Below are 15245 nucleotides of genomic sequence, written 5' to 3'. Positions count from 1 at the left end.
AACCAATCAAATTGTTGGGAAATTATGTATTGTATCATGTTATTTTCGCCATGCTCGTTTTCTATAAAAACTGTTGTGTTCTTTTTGCTGGTGGGATTCTCTCTGAGATTTGTCTGAGATCCTCCGGCTGTGATTAAAGCATGTTCGAAGGCATTGTCTGAAGTCTGTCGGTTATTATTGCGCAGCAAGTTAGTTAGTGGAACAAAGTTATTTAGCGAAACACTAGAGACCTTACTTCTATTACCAAGTGATAGTGTTCGAAAGGGGGCGAGACGTCGCTCGACTCTTAAAGGTCCCGTATTATGCCCCTTTTCACAAGATGTAAAATAAGTCTCTGATGTCCCCAGAGTGTGTATGTGAAGTTTCAGCTCAAAATACCCCACAGATCATTTTTTACAGCATGTTTAAATTGACATTTTTTGGGGCTCAGAAAAACGCGCTGTTTTAGTGTGTGCCCTTTAAATGCAAATGAGCTGCTGCTGCCGGCACAGGGGGCGGAGCCTCACGAGCTCGCGCTCAGTCTGTCAGGACAATTTCATCTCACGGAATGATGATAATATCAGAAACTCTCAGTAACGGCGTTCATTTCGAGTCGGACAATAATGCCTACAGAGTCAGAGTGCTGTATAGAGATGAAACAGGTATAGTTTAGTAGTTTAATTACGGTTATTATAACGTATTTGTCATCTGCTTGTAGGCTATGTATCCATTATTTATTAATAGCCTACAAGTCTGCTGTCTGAATGATGATCAAACATGTACTGATGAGTTTAATAAAGTTTATTGTACATCACACAAAAGATGAAGCGTCAGTTTTACTTCAGAAAATCACCGTAAGAGCTGAGTAAACACAGTAGCCTAAGTTATAAGAAGTGCGCAAGTAGCCAGTAGAGTTGAGGGAGCATTCCTGGGGGCGGAGCTTAGTCAAGAAACGGTTCTGGTGATGTCACTAATGCAGGATGTAGAGGGATGTAGTCCAAACGGGCCGTTCGATGTAGGCGACTTCTGTTAAATAAAATATCTCGCTTGGCATTGAACTTTGAGCTTTATCATTTTACAGATATTATTTATACTCTAACAGCAACATTACACACTAACTAAAGTTTGAAACATGGGATCACGAAGAACGGGACCTTTAAGTGGGGTTAGATTGCGGTCAGGTAAGTATAATTCTTAGGCATTCAGAATAGCTACTCTTATAAGAGTATAGGCCTATAGGCGTCAACCCGAGCGGTCAGAGGCAACTCAGCTGAGTATAATATTTTCAGGTGTCAGGGACATTCGGTTCAACCTAAGTCAGATGCGTAGGGGACAAATCTACCACACTAACTAACGCCATGATTTGTTTTATCTTAGAACTGAACATTTCTGACATATGGACATTACTCTGACATTATCACCTCTGATTACAGATCTCTCTAAATTAGAGGCTTTTTCTGTAAAGCTGCTGTGAAAAAAAGCACTATACAAATAAATGTGAATTTAATTTAATGTTTATGCAACTGGATTATCTCACTGAAAGATCTCTCTATATTCAGGCTGATAGAGAAGCAGGAACAGAAAACGGGAGACAACGGAAAGTAAGAACTAATTTATTAAATAAATGCAGTTGTGAGAGAATGACAATCAACAGCAGTGAGATGGAGAATCAGCAGTTTGACAGTCTTTACATGGAAACATCAGATGGATTTATAGAGACGATTACAGAGAAATAATCTCTTCACAAATACAAATGAATGAAACACTTACACAATAATACTTAACATTACCACAAGAAATCAGGAGAGGATGGAGACAGACTGAACTAAAAATTAATCAGTTATCTTCACTCTTATCAGATTAAAACAGCCAGGATGTGTAATGTCTTTTATATTTTCATAAGCAAATATAACAGCAAAGGTGTTAATGTAATCATTCATCTTCCCATATATAAACTCTTCATATTCATCATTTACTAGTTGACACCACTTAGAATAAAAAAGTGAACAAACTTTTTCTGTAATTTTCTCACTAACGTTCAGGTTCTTCACATGTATTTTCAGTTTGTCTGCCTGTTCTTTTCCAAAGTTCTTGAACTCATCAAATGTTTTTTTCTCAGTAGGAAATGTAATGTTGAAATCTATAATGAAGCTTATTTCTTTCCCGTTCAGTAAATTAGATTTAAACATTTGTTTTTTAATACGTTTTTTAATATTTTTAGTTGTCTCTTTTTGTTTTTTCTCCCCCTGGAAACATGTAAATGTTGATCTACGGTGATGTTTATTCATCTTTTTTTTTAACCGCTTTAGTGTTTTTTTAATCATAGGATCTTTATCCTTAATCAGGACCTTAAGCTGTTTAACTATATTGCCAATTCCATAAAAGTCCTGAAAAACAATGTAAACCTTTATTTTAAATTTATAAAACATTTCCAAAGAGAAACGAACTAACTGGATCATACACGAATCATAACCTTTTCTGCCTACACAAGGATTATATTTTGAAACTATATGAATAGCTTTTATCATTATCTCTCTTCCATTAATTGTTTTCTTTATTTCAGAAATAAGTTGATCTTCACTGTGAACCATATCAGTAAGTTTTTTTTCCTCAGAAGTATTAATTGGTTTACATGGTCTGATTAAAAGAGGCGATTCTACTTTATATTCAATCACTGCAAAACCACGCTGACTGCGAAATATTCCTTTATCAATATTAAAATCACGTATAAACCCTGAAATCTTAGAAGACATTAAAGAGCAAATCCCTAAAAAACCATTCATAGGCAGATTATTATAAAAATCAAAATCAAAATCTAAATCTGGAAGAAGTGTAACTGCATTTCTAACATATTTTTCCCTCTTACTCAAATCAATGCTCGTGATGTTGTCATTTTCATCTCTGTAGATCCACGGCTCCTTGTCCTTCCACGACTCCCTCAAACTGACCAAACATTCAGAGAGAAACCAAATCAATACACACACTAATGACTGTAATTATTGACTTCACAGGGTTAACGAGAGCAGAGAAGACTTTAGCATTCAATGTTCTTCCACTAGAAAAGGGAAAACACTTTTATAATGGCTTGTTCATCTATTGTCTGGCAGAACATTTTCCAAAAGTGGATATAGTAAAAATTTGCTTTTAACCACTCCCATAGTGTATGATTACAGAACTAATACCTTTCTTTTTATTAAACACTGATGCAACAGCACAGTTTGTGGGGAAAGGCATTTTTGTTAGTTTTGTTTTGATTATGAATCATATAAATGTATTGAGAGGTCTTTATTTCACAAGCAGGGCTTTTTATCCAATTAATTTGGCTAAAGCAATGTTTGTATTAGTTAAAACTTGTTAGCCCCAACAACAAGGGCACTTTTTAGCCCAATTCCATATTTCTACTGTATTCTACAGTTACTGAAAAACTTACTTTGAGCAAAACTGAAAATCTTACAAAGACATTCTTCTCAAAACACATTTGCCATTTTTGTCTGTTATCATCAGCACATCAATCTACAACATTTGTAAAACATTAAATATTAGATCAACTTACCGAAGAAACAACTTCCAGTTTTTAAACCTGGTTTGGAAGAAAATTATATCAAATGTGAGTTTTAATGTGTGTTTCCTGATACTGTATAATATATATGTTGTTTTTTACCTTCTGGCCTTATACCAGTTTATGTTCATCATCTCTCTCTTGCTTCTCATCTATAATAGAAAAGAGGAATCAGAGCCCATTGTTAGTATGATTTCAACCTTAATGTAATCCTCAATCAATAGATAGTTATTTAAACATTTAAACAAATAACAGTACTGTAAGAGCCAACTCAATATCTGAACAGCTTGTAAATTCATTATTGTTTCTTTGCTTCTTGGTTGGTTATTCAGGTAACAGTAAATTTAATGTGTTATTATATATATTTGTATTTTGTAATGCAATACTGATTTTTCTGTATATTTCTATATTATTTCCTACAATTATTCTGATGGTTTATTCCTGTAATGTTTCTCTATTGGCCACTATTAGAATATATCACACGAGACAGGTTGAGATCGGTTCAGATAAGAGTAAGAAACTGATATCTTACTATCTTCTGTTGCACTTTAGTATTAATATTATGTTTAGTTTAGTTTTCAGTTATTAATGTTTAGATGTCTGATGTTCTTCTTGTTTTCCAGCACAAATATCTAAACATTCTTAAATCAAGATACATTTACTGAGAAGCAAAAGGACTGAAGATATAAAGTCTTAATGTCTTGCAGTGAAGCAAAAGTTAATTTGGACTTTGATTCTACAATGAGAGCAAGATTAATTCACTGACATCAAAGTTGTAACTCACCGCTAGAGAAGAATCATCATCTTTTAGTAAAGAAGTAGAATCATTCATTATAATAGTTAAATCATCATTCACACCCTCCGCCTGAACGTCTTCCATCTGAAGAAAAGCAGTAAGTAGAAACATTTAAAAGCATTAGACAAGTCTCACACAACAATAGATAAACTGTTCCTCTGTATCGATTGCTGAATCACTGATTAACAAATACAAGTTTAAATGTTTTTATACACATGTTTGATTATTGCACAGTGAATAATGTGGCTTACATTTTAAAACACATTTCTTGGGTTCACTAAACATTTCATTAGAAGCAAATAAACCAACAACAGGGCAACACTATGTAAATCTAGCATAGTACATGTTTTCTTTTAATAAATACAAAAAAAGAAATAGATAGAATAGAAATATACTAGTGTTAGTATTAATGGGTCAAGACTAAAAATATGCTTTAGTCGTTTCTAAAGACTCAAGTTGAGTTCGGCAGGTCATTCAACAGAAAAGTGACTGTGCCGTGTTTTTTTTTGCGATATAAACTTCACTTGGAACACAACTTGGTTAGACATATGGCTTAGATTTTATAGCAATTATAGTGAGCAAATTATTTTGTAGAATATATATTTTGTGCAATAAATGTGCATGTTTGCTTCACAGTAAACTTAAACTTCTATAATTCGTCTTTGACTATTGCACTCTTGGTCGTGTGATGTTTCTTAACTAAATCATAAATCATAAATATAAAAACTGCACTCATTAGTTTTGATTTCTTCACGAGAGTCTCTCACACACAGATAGGCTGCGCAAGCCTTAACGGGCACGACCTCGTTAATAACACATTATCCATCATCAATGGCCATTTACACCGAATGTAATATAATCAGTATCAGTCTCGCATTTCGATGCTTCCTTACTTAATTTTTGTTAGTGCCGTTTAATCAGGCTAAGTATAATTCTCTTCACTTCCCTAAAGCAGACGAGCGTTACTGTCGAGCCCTGTCTCCGTGTTACCGATCCAGTATAACTCTTTTAAAGGCAACATACATGTAATTATTACACACAGCCATTAATATTCCTCTTAAAAGCGGGTCACATTTGCAAAAGGAGAAAAAGACTCACTGCTTTAAAGCATAATAGTAACTCAAGCACATGATGAAGCAGCGTCTGAAGCAGTGAACATTAACATCAGTTTAAATACTTACAGTGAAATCTGTTTCGGTAGAATCCGCCGGGAGTCTTCTGGTGAAGACCTCTGTAATGGAATCCAGGAGTCAGAAAAAGATTAATGAGGAACAAGTCATACGCACTGTAGTCCAAACTAACTCAATCAGATCAGAATAACTTACCCCTCATTTTTTTTAGCAGCTCCCGGGGCAGGAGCCACCAATACATTACTTTCCCTTAGATGGAGAGACTCTGTATGTCGGCCTACAATTAAATCACTCCACCGATAGACCTGTATGCCAGATTACCTCCTGCCCCGGGATCAAATTTAAATCTGTTTAAAATATAGCTTTTGTTAAAGCAGTTGAATTGTATCATGTACATGTAAAGTGAAAAGCTGGTAAATGACTGCTCATTTATAGTCTGATAAGCCCAACCCTTTGAGGTTATGACGATGCGAATAACAATGTTGTTCATCTCGATTAACCTGTGCCGTCATGTACGGAACGATGCTAAGAGGGAGAAAGATCACATTACATAAATGTCTGATTTCATAACCCTGATCAGCATCTGCTTTATTCAAACTTATTCAATCAGTTCACTTTATTCTGGACACAAACCCATGACATTTCCTCAGCTAACAGTATTTCTCTTGGTTATGTGAACATTAAGGGAACATTTCATCGTATTATTCTTCAAACATTATGAAATGTTAATCTTGAATGTTCTCTGAACGTTCTGATACAAGAAGTAACATTTAAAAAACATCAGACGAATGTCTAACTAAAACGTGTTAGAAAAGAAACGCTCCATGATCGATGTATAAATAATGTTTTTGTGCTAGTGTTTTGAGAACATTATTAAAGACCAGATGTTACTGTAAGACTGTTAGTTCATATCTTTAAGGGAATGTTCCCTGTTCTCTGGGTCCAAACTAAAACGGTTCATAAAATCCAATGATGGTATTAATATGTCATCTTACATGCTAATAAATGAGCAGTTTCTCTGTATTTGTGTTCTTGTGTTTCTCTAGAGGCCACAGATACAGTGAGTACTGAGTGTTTCTGCTTCCTATAAAGTGAAACTTACACAACACTCCTACACCAACTCTGTAAAATGTATGATGATCTTACTAATAAAATTTAGTGATTATAACATATTTTGAATAAGTTTGTTGACCTTACGGAGTTTAACTAAGTAACGACAACTTTTTAGCACAGAAACTTATTAAACCTAATAGATTCAATGATCCTCTACTTAAAATAATGAGTATTATGAAATTGTCGAATGGTCATGCGCAGTTCTACATGTTCAACCGTTTTGACCTTTTAAGTTTTTTTTACCTGGACTTTTAGTGGAGGGACAGAAATCTCCTAGTTTTTCTAAGAGTCCAAATTAAGCAAACATTGATTTTTACAGCGTCAGCTTCAGTTTCTTGTCAAAAGACTGTCAGTATTCTTTCATTAATCAGTCATGATTTGTTGTAATGCATATTGTTACATTAATTAAATGTTTCGAATGTGCCAAAATGGCATTGTTTGGTGCATTGTAATGCCTGAAGAAAATTGATCAGTAATAAATAATGTTTTGCCAAAGATTGTAGTAATGTGAACTCTAATAATAAGTTAACACAACTAATGATTTTGAGTTAACAGTACTTGACCAACAATACAACATGAACACAATAAGATCATTGTACATATTTTTCAGTGTAACTACATAATACTTAAAGCCACTTAATGTAAAGTGGGAACAGTTTTCTTTACTAATTAATTCAGTTTTGCCAACTAAAAATGAATACACTACTTTACTTAGGAATTTTAAGGCAATCAGTTTCCTCACTTTTTCTAAGTAAAGTCAACTTATTACAGTATACAGTGATGCTGTCAGTCAAAGAAAATAGTTCAACATGGTCTAATTTGTTGAAAAGTGATCAGCAAATTATTTATACCATAATGCAACACACTCCGAGTTGAGGATCATAATTGAGCAAAAGACACAAATATGATCATGTTCTAGTTCAAATCTGAGGATTATGGATCAGGTTCATGTTTATCCATTTGAACATATTCTTAATAACACAAACTGATGAATGTTTGTCCAGTTCAAACCCTTAAAAACTTTAGAAGCAAATCAGATCATCAATAAAAAGTGTTAACTAGGAAATATGAAGAAATAATACTGGATGTCTCTTTAAAATTATTCCTTTCTCTACATTTAATTAAAAAGTGTAAAAACATGTTGTGAAGCTTCTAACATGTAATCTCACACAACAATAGATAAACTGTTCCTCCGTATCGTTTGCTGAATCACTGATTAACAAATAAACATTTCTTGCATAAATCTAAATCAGGTTTATTGTGTTTCTCAAGACGCTGCAGGTATAATAGAGCAATAAGGCCCTTGAAGCCGTGATTTACATTGAATGTAGAGCAGCTTGTCATAGATCGCGCCTCTGTGGCTCTCTCCATTCATCAAAGAACACCTTCACCAGAGTATTGAACTTCATTTCCCATAAACCCCGTACCTAGGACTAATCACCCACACAGGTGTTCCCAATTCTCCTCTCCATATAAACTGCATTCTGACTCTCACACATTGCGAAGTCTTGTTTTGCCCCGGCTGACATTTCCAAGCATTTACTCTCTGTTATTGATTCCCCGTGTACTGATTTGTGACTGTTCTTCGACTCCCGATTCCTTGCCTGCTGCCTGCCTTGATCTTCTGCCTGTTTACCGTCTACTCTGATTACTGCCGCCTGCCCCGACCTCTGCCTGGTATTGTTTATGCTCTTGGATTAACTTCGCTATTGTTTACGCTGTTCTCTGACCATTGCCTGTTGTGACTATCCTTAATAAATACTGCAAATGGATCCGAACGTCTCTGACTCTGCATCACACAGCTAAAGGGCGTTGGGACTCCATGTGGAGTTAAACCCCCTCAGCTGTTCTACATGTTCTAAACGTGCCAAGCGAGTTCCAAAGAGGTTGCCCAGCAATATTGCTCAAAGTTGCCCTGTGTGTCATCTTCTTCAGGGAACCGGGCTTACATACGTAACCTGAGGCGTTTTCTATACAGTGAAACTATTCCGTGACACACACATTTTCATAAACATCTTTGAATGATGATGATGGAAAGAATGTATTTACCTCTGGGACAGGACATCTCTCTGATATACTCTATAGTCAAACTCTAAATCTTCTGAATATATTTGACTGATGATGATGATGATGATGATGATGATGATGATGAAAATAATCTGTGGTCTAGATGGTCATAACCTGCTGATATAAGACACTGGTTTAGGGATTAAACTCGTTCAATCCTTTTAATATTTTAACCCTGACTAATGATATAATAGTCAGAGAAATCTTTCTTTGAATGGAACACTTTATTTAGACTAAAATGTTTTATGTTTTGTATTATATTTGAATGCTTCAGGCTTTTATGGCTCATATAGTGAGAATATGGAGGAAAAACAGATCAATTTTAATCAGAGACTGAAACTGAGCAAAAATATGCTGTTTTCTGCAGATGTTGATATTTATTTGAGTTTCTGATGCTTGTAATGGAAATCAATGAGATCTTTATAACAGAACAGCAGATACTGACATAAAATGCATATAAATGTCAATATTGTCTTAGCAAAATGATATTTAAATGTTTAGTTTTATGGTCAAAGCTCTGTAGTTTTTAAATATATAATGCAATGCAATGATTGAGATGAAATAATAACCCTGTCGGCCTTTCGATGTTGGCTGTGGATTCAGGAAACAATGATTAGCTATTTAGCTATTGGGCTATTCCGCCCACACGCAGTGACGTATACACTCCTAACCCCACAGCTGCACCATAATCAACTAAAGTACATAAATACAAATATAAATAATATGCACATATTAAATAATAAAAATAATAAACAAATACATAACTTGTAATAAATAAACTCCAATACAACAGTTATACAATACAATACAACGGCTACAACAAAACCTGCTTTTTATAATAAATGATGATGATGATCAAGTAAAGCTGCTTCAGTCCAGTTGAAATATCACTAACAATATCAAAGTTATTCTCACGTTTACTTGATAAAATCAGTGATTTGACAGCAGATTAGACTTTGACTTGATAAAAGAGTGTAAACGATCAATCAGACTCAGACGGACTGGAGGAGATTGACAGGTTTATCAGTGAAGTGTTGATCACATATGGAGTATAATACAGCAGCTTTATAGGGTTAAGACTCATTCTGCACTGAGTTTGAGGAGCTCGAGGTACAGGACTGTAATACATAGGGCTGGTTATTCTAGTCATTATAGTTAGATTAAATATTATTACATCATACAATCTCAGAAAGATATTGTAGTTTTAGGTAACAACAGCTTAGTAACACATGTACTAATATGTTTACTTCAGGTTATATCAGTGAAGTGCTAATATGTAGTAAAGGTGTTTGTGGAGGATGTTTTCTGTTCCAGCGTGACTGACCCTGAGCAGAGAGACGTCCATGTAGAGATGATTTACTGAGGAACACATGACTGAGCTCACAGATCTGAACCGACTCAACACTGGATAAGAATGACATCAATAGATGACATCACCCACGTCATCTAGTGTCCACACAGAAGAGTTTGTGTTTTCCTCTTATCCGATCAAACCTGATTCTCAGCACAGATTCTGTACCTCATCATAATCATCATCATCATCATCATCATCATCATCATCAGTCAAATATGTTTAGAAGAATCAGGGTGTGACTTTATAGGAAACACACACATTAACACTCCTGTGATGGGCATTTACTGCCAGAGATGATTAGTAGAGAAAGAAAGTTATGCCGCTGTACGCAGGAAAAAACTCATCTGAGAACCAAATTTCCTAAAAAAGTTTGAAAATATCAAATAAAAATCAAACCATTTGAGGCCTATATACTCTCACAACAAACACATCAGCGGTTTTATATCATTGTAAAACGACACTTAGTTTCTATGTTTGATGTAAGATTGTCAGTTAATTATAGCCTGTGATGGTTATAATGGCAATGTTTGGTCGTCATGGAAACAACACCTCATGACAGGAGAGAGCAGTGGTCAGTAATAGGCTTGTTTGAGATGGGCAAAATCTGTGGAGTTAGAATCATGCCAAAACCTCACACACACACAAAACGTGTTTTACACACACCCAACGATTCACAAACAAACTCAGTGTGGTTTGTGTCACGGAATGGTAAACTAGAGTCGAGGATACAAATGCAGAGTTAGTTTATTAGTGACATGCAGACAAGGTACAAAAACTCAAAAACTCAGGACTCCAGGAACGGGGAAACTCGGACAAACGAACCAGCACAAGACTACAAACACAAGGAGGCTCAATAGGGGAACAAACAAAGGAGGGTAACGAGAAAGACAGGTGGGACAAATTAACCAATAATCAGATAACAAGATGGGAGGGGCTAGACAATAGACACGAGCACATGGCCCAAAATAACAAAACACCCATGTGCAGCACAAGACAGGACAGGCATGTGACAGTTTGCAAATACAAAACATCACTCACAAACTAATGCATTTTGTTCTGCAAATAAAAAACGTACCTATCAAACAAATACAGTATGTTTTACATATACAAAGAAACGTATTTCTTCAATGACAAAAATGTCCTCCAAGTACAAACTAAAATCTTTCAAGTACAAAAAAAAAATCCTTCAAGTAAAAAAAAAACCTTCAAGTACAAAAAAAAATTCTACAAGTACAAAAAACTGTCACGTGACTTTTGGCACTAATTTTCCGCCTTGCTGATCCACACACAAATGCCTTTAGATCCACACACATGCTAGTAAACAGACATGTAATTCGCACTCCACAACAGCAGGTGACGCTGTTACCGACTTGCTTAGCGCTGCCACGGACATGGAAAGAGGAGAGAAGAAGAAACGCTAGCGTGGGCAAAGAGTATAGAAGCCAGGGGGCCATGGATTTCTATTATTTTGAAGGTACCCCCGGGCGCCGCCATTGGCTATCAGACCATCACCTGCTGTTAGCATCCCATTGACTCCCATTCATTTTGGCGTCACTTTAACAGCGAATAACTTCACATCTGAGGCGTTTAAAGACTCCATTTGTCCATTATTTATTTCTAAAGAAACACGAAAATGTATAAAAGGCTTCAATACCTTGTAGCTTACGTTATGGCCCCGTAGAAGCAATTTTTGTAAAAATAGGCTAACGATTGCATCATAACCCGCGACTCTCTGGCGCACAGTAGAGAATTACCGTATGTACAGGAGGAGAAGCTCACGGGCGATCGGGGGGACGTGGAGGCACAATGACAAAGTAATTAATCAAAACACCTACTAAAAGTTTCTCCTGCTCCTCGCTCATGGACAGCTTCTACTTACACTCTCCGTCTCTGAGAGATTCGGAAGGGAATGATTCAGATTGATCTTGGCACAGCTGCTAGAAGACAGACGGGTTGCTCACATCACATCTACGTCGTCAAGCTCTGTTGGAGTCTGCGCAGTACGCTCGACCCTCAGGAAGTAAGAGTTTCTAATTGGCTTCACTTTGTCTCTGTTGAATCCAATGGGGTCGCTGTGTCCATTTCTTCTACTGTCTATGATAGAAGCCCAAGAGGCGAAACTCAATAGAACGCTCCATAGCAACAGTTGCCCCCATGACGTGACGGCGCGGCCGCCATTATGGACTGAAAACTGAAGGAAAACGCCGAAAAATAATGGGAGTCAATGGCACTGAACCAACTTAACATAACAAAAACTTAACATAACTTAATTTTTTCTGGCCGTCATATCTAAACATGAAAACAATTTAAAATACATTAATGAGGATGACCGACGTTAAATGACAGAAAATGTTAGTCTTATCGTACTTCTGTAGTAGGCTATGTCCCAAATTACTATAGTATTCCTATAAGATTACTATTTTGTCCCAAAATACTATAAGATTCCTATAGTACTTTTTCGTAAGGGTATGTCCCCCACCGAATCGGCTTCATTAGCCTACCACTTACGGTTTGCAAAGATACAATTATAAAATTACTGCAAACCTTTAATCTATCAATATTTATGTTCTATTATGCATTTTCCTTGTTATATGAATAACAGAAATTCATGAAATAATATATAGGCAGACACACAGTAATAAGATATTTATTCAAATGTTGATTTTGAAATTAGTGAACATCACCATATATATATGATTTGGAAAAATAAATAAATAAATAAAATTATAAATGAACATTTCTAAAGACAGTTAATCTTTTACACAGAATATCACAAAAATATTAACAACTTGTTTTTTCAACATCTTCAGTGAAAGTGCACACAGTGACCGTTTCAATGTCAAGAACAAAAACAATCTATGAATGTCCTATTACAGGCGGAAAGGTACAAAAAAAGATGTGCAATCTAGCAAGTGCACACATGAACTATAAACAGCACTAAAATGGAAGTGATTAAGAAATTAATCAGAAATTAATCAGACACCACCATCCATTGTGTGTGCATTTGTGTATTTTTTGTATTTTTTTCTTTTTGTGAGAGAAGAGGCATTGACATAGAATGGAAGCATTCGTCAAAAAGATGTGTAATTTAGCAAATGCACACATGAACAAAAAAGAACTCTGAACATCTTTCGGAAACTAGTGTACTACTAGCCTGCTACTTGCTAGCCAGCTACTAGCCAGTTCAAGTTTTGTATAGATTTCTAAAAACGAACAGCAAAACCTCTACATTACCTCTACAAACCCTAACGATTTCAGCAGCTTCCAGTCCATAATGGCGGACGCGCCTCCGCAGCGCCATCTACAGACTGTTACCCATAACCCAACAGAGTTTCGCCTCTTGGGCTTCTATACTCTTTGGCGTGGGGGACGTTTTTTGAACAAGATGAGCGGCCAACAGGTGAGTTTGCAGTCGTTGCTGGTGAAAAATCAAATGTTAGAAATGTTAGTATATTTAGTTAGTAAATATCAAACTCCAGAAATGTCTGTCGTGGGTAGGGTGAATGGGCATAGCCAGCTATGAGGTCACCGAGGTCCGGACCTCGGTAAAAAAATGTATATTCAAAAATAAAATTTCAAGCTCTCTGAATGATTAATTAGCCTTTTAAACCACTTCATATGAGTGTTTGCAATTCATGTCGCTGCGAGAAGGTAACGTTAGAACAGTGAACGGGGCTTGAGAGCGTGTTGTGACCATAGGTTGTGACTTGTGAGTGAGGGCGCGGGTGCAGCCTCCGTGTTGCCAGATCCACCTATTATACGTCTTTTTGGACTCGTTTTTCCCATTTATTGTCAAGTCAAGTCAAGTCAAGTTTATTTATATAGCGCTTTTCACAACACAGGTTGTATCAAAGCAGCTTCACAGTAATAAATTAGAACAATACATCAATGTTTGTTTCTAGTGGAACGTCTACGTTTGGTAATGCTGATCAATAGTATCGTTGATTGATTAATTAAATTAAATATCCCCAAATATCCCCAACTGAGCAAGCCAAAGGCAACAGTGGCAAGGAACCGAAAAACTCCATCAGGTGACCTAATGGAGAAAAAAAAAAACCTTGGGAGAACCCAGGCTCAGTCGGGGGCCAGTTCTCCTCTGGCGTTTATGAACTAGAGGTCGGATTTAACTGTAGGATTAAAAGTATTATATGAATGCCTGGCTGAAGAGATGCGTCTTTAATCTAGTTTTTATAAACTGGGAGAGCGAGTCTGAGCAACGAACAGTATCCGGAAGACAATTCCAGAGTTTTGGTGCTAAATGTGAAAATGCTCTCCCTCCTTTGGTGGATCTGGATATCCTAGGTATGACCAAAAGCCTCGAATTTACTGACCTTAAAGAGCGCGATGGATTATAGGGCGATAGAAGATCGGTTAAATAGACTGGAGCTAAGCCGTTTAGGGCTTTATAAGTCAGTAGCAATACCTTGTAATTAATACGGGACTTTATAGGTAACCAATGTAGGGATGATAAAATCGGTGTTATATGATCATATTTTCTTGATCTAGTTAGAACTCTAGCGGCAGCATTTTGGACTAACTGTAGCTTGTTTATTGAGGATGCAGGACAACCAGCTAATAAAGCATTACAGTAATCTAGTCTCGAGGTCATGAATGCATGAACTAACTTTTCTGCATCAGAAACTGATAGCATGTTACGTAGCTTAGCAATGTTTCTAAGGTGGAAAAAGGCTGTTTTTGTAACATATGAAATATGATTTTCAAAAGACAGGTTGCAGTCTAGTATAACACCCAGGTCTTTTACTGTAGAGGATGAAGTAACAGGACATCCTACTATGTTAAAGTTGTATTGTGATAGGTTTTGTGGGTGGTTTTTTGAACCGATAAGTAGTACCTCTGTCTTGTCTGGATTTAATAAAAGAAAATTATGCGTCATCCAATCTTTTATATCTTTAACACACTCTGTCAATTTGGATAATTTAGCGTTTTCATCTGGCCGTGATGAAATATAGATTTGAGTGTCATCAGCATAACAACGGAAACTAATTCCATGTTTCCTTATAATATTTCCAAGTGGCAGCATATATATTGAGAATAATAGAGGGCCTAACACAGATCCCTGCGGCACTCCATAGTTTACTGGAGTTATGATAGATTTTTCTCCATTTAAATAAACAAAATGTAGCGGTCAGATAAATACGATCTAAACCAGCTTAATGCTTGTCCTTGAACACCAGTATAATTTTGTAGTCGATCAAAGAGTATTGTATGATCTATAGTATCGAACGC

The 15245-nt window shown here is 36.1% G+C and overlaps 1 protein-coding gene across 1 annotated transcript; it reads right to left on the bottom strand.

Annotated features, from left to right (window-relative positions):
• Positions 1-1576: 1576 nt before the first annotated feature.
• On the bottom strand, positions 1577-5868 carry LOC307163511 (uncharacterized protein). Its single transcript, XM_079879563.1, has 6 exons — positions 5660-5868; positions 5516-5565; positions 4323-4418; positions 3641-3690; positions 3533-3559; positions 1577-2922 (listed from the first exon to the last, which is right to left on the bottom strand). Exons 1-6 carry the CDS (start codon positions 5703-5705, stop codon positions 1812-1814), a joined length of 1380 nt encoding a protein of 459 aa, XP_079735689.1. The 5' UTR covers positions 5706-5868; the 3' UTR covers positions 1577-1811.
• Positions 5869-15245: the final 9377 nt, after the last annotated feature.

Source organism: Squalius cephalus (genome assembly GCF_949319135.1).
Source record: "Squalius cephalus genome assembly, chromosome: 8".
Classification (NCBI taxonomy): domain Eukaryota; kingdom Metazoa; phylum Chordata; class Actinopteri; order Cypriniformes; family Leuciscidae; genus Squalius; species Squalius cephalus.
The sequence above is the reverse complement of the archived record's forward strand: the minus strand, read 5'-3'. Positions and strand labels throughout refer to the sequence as shown.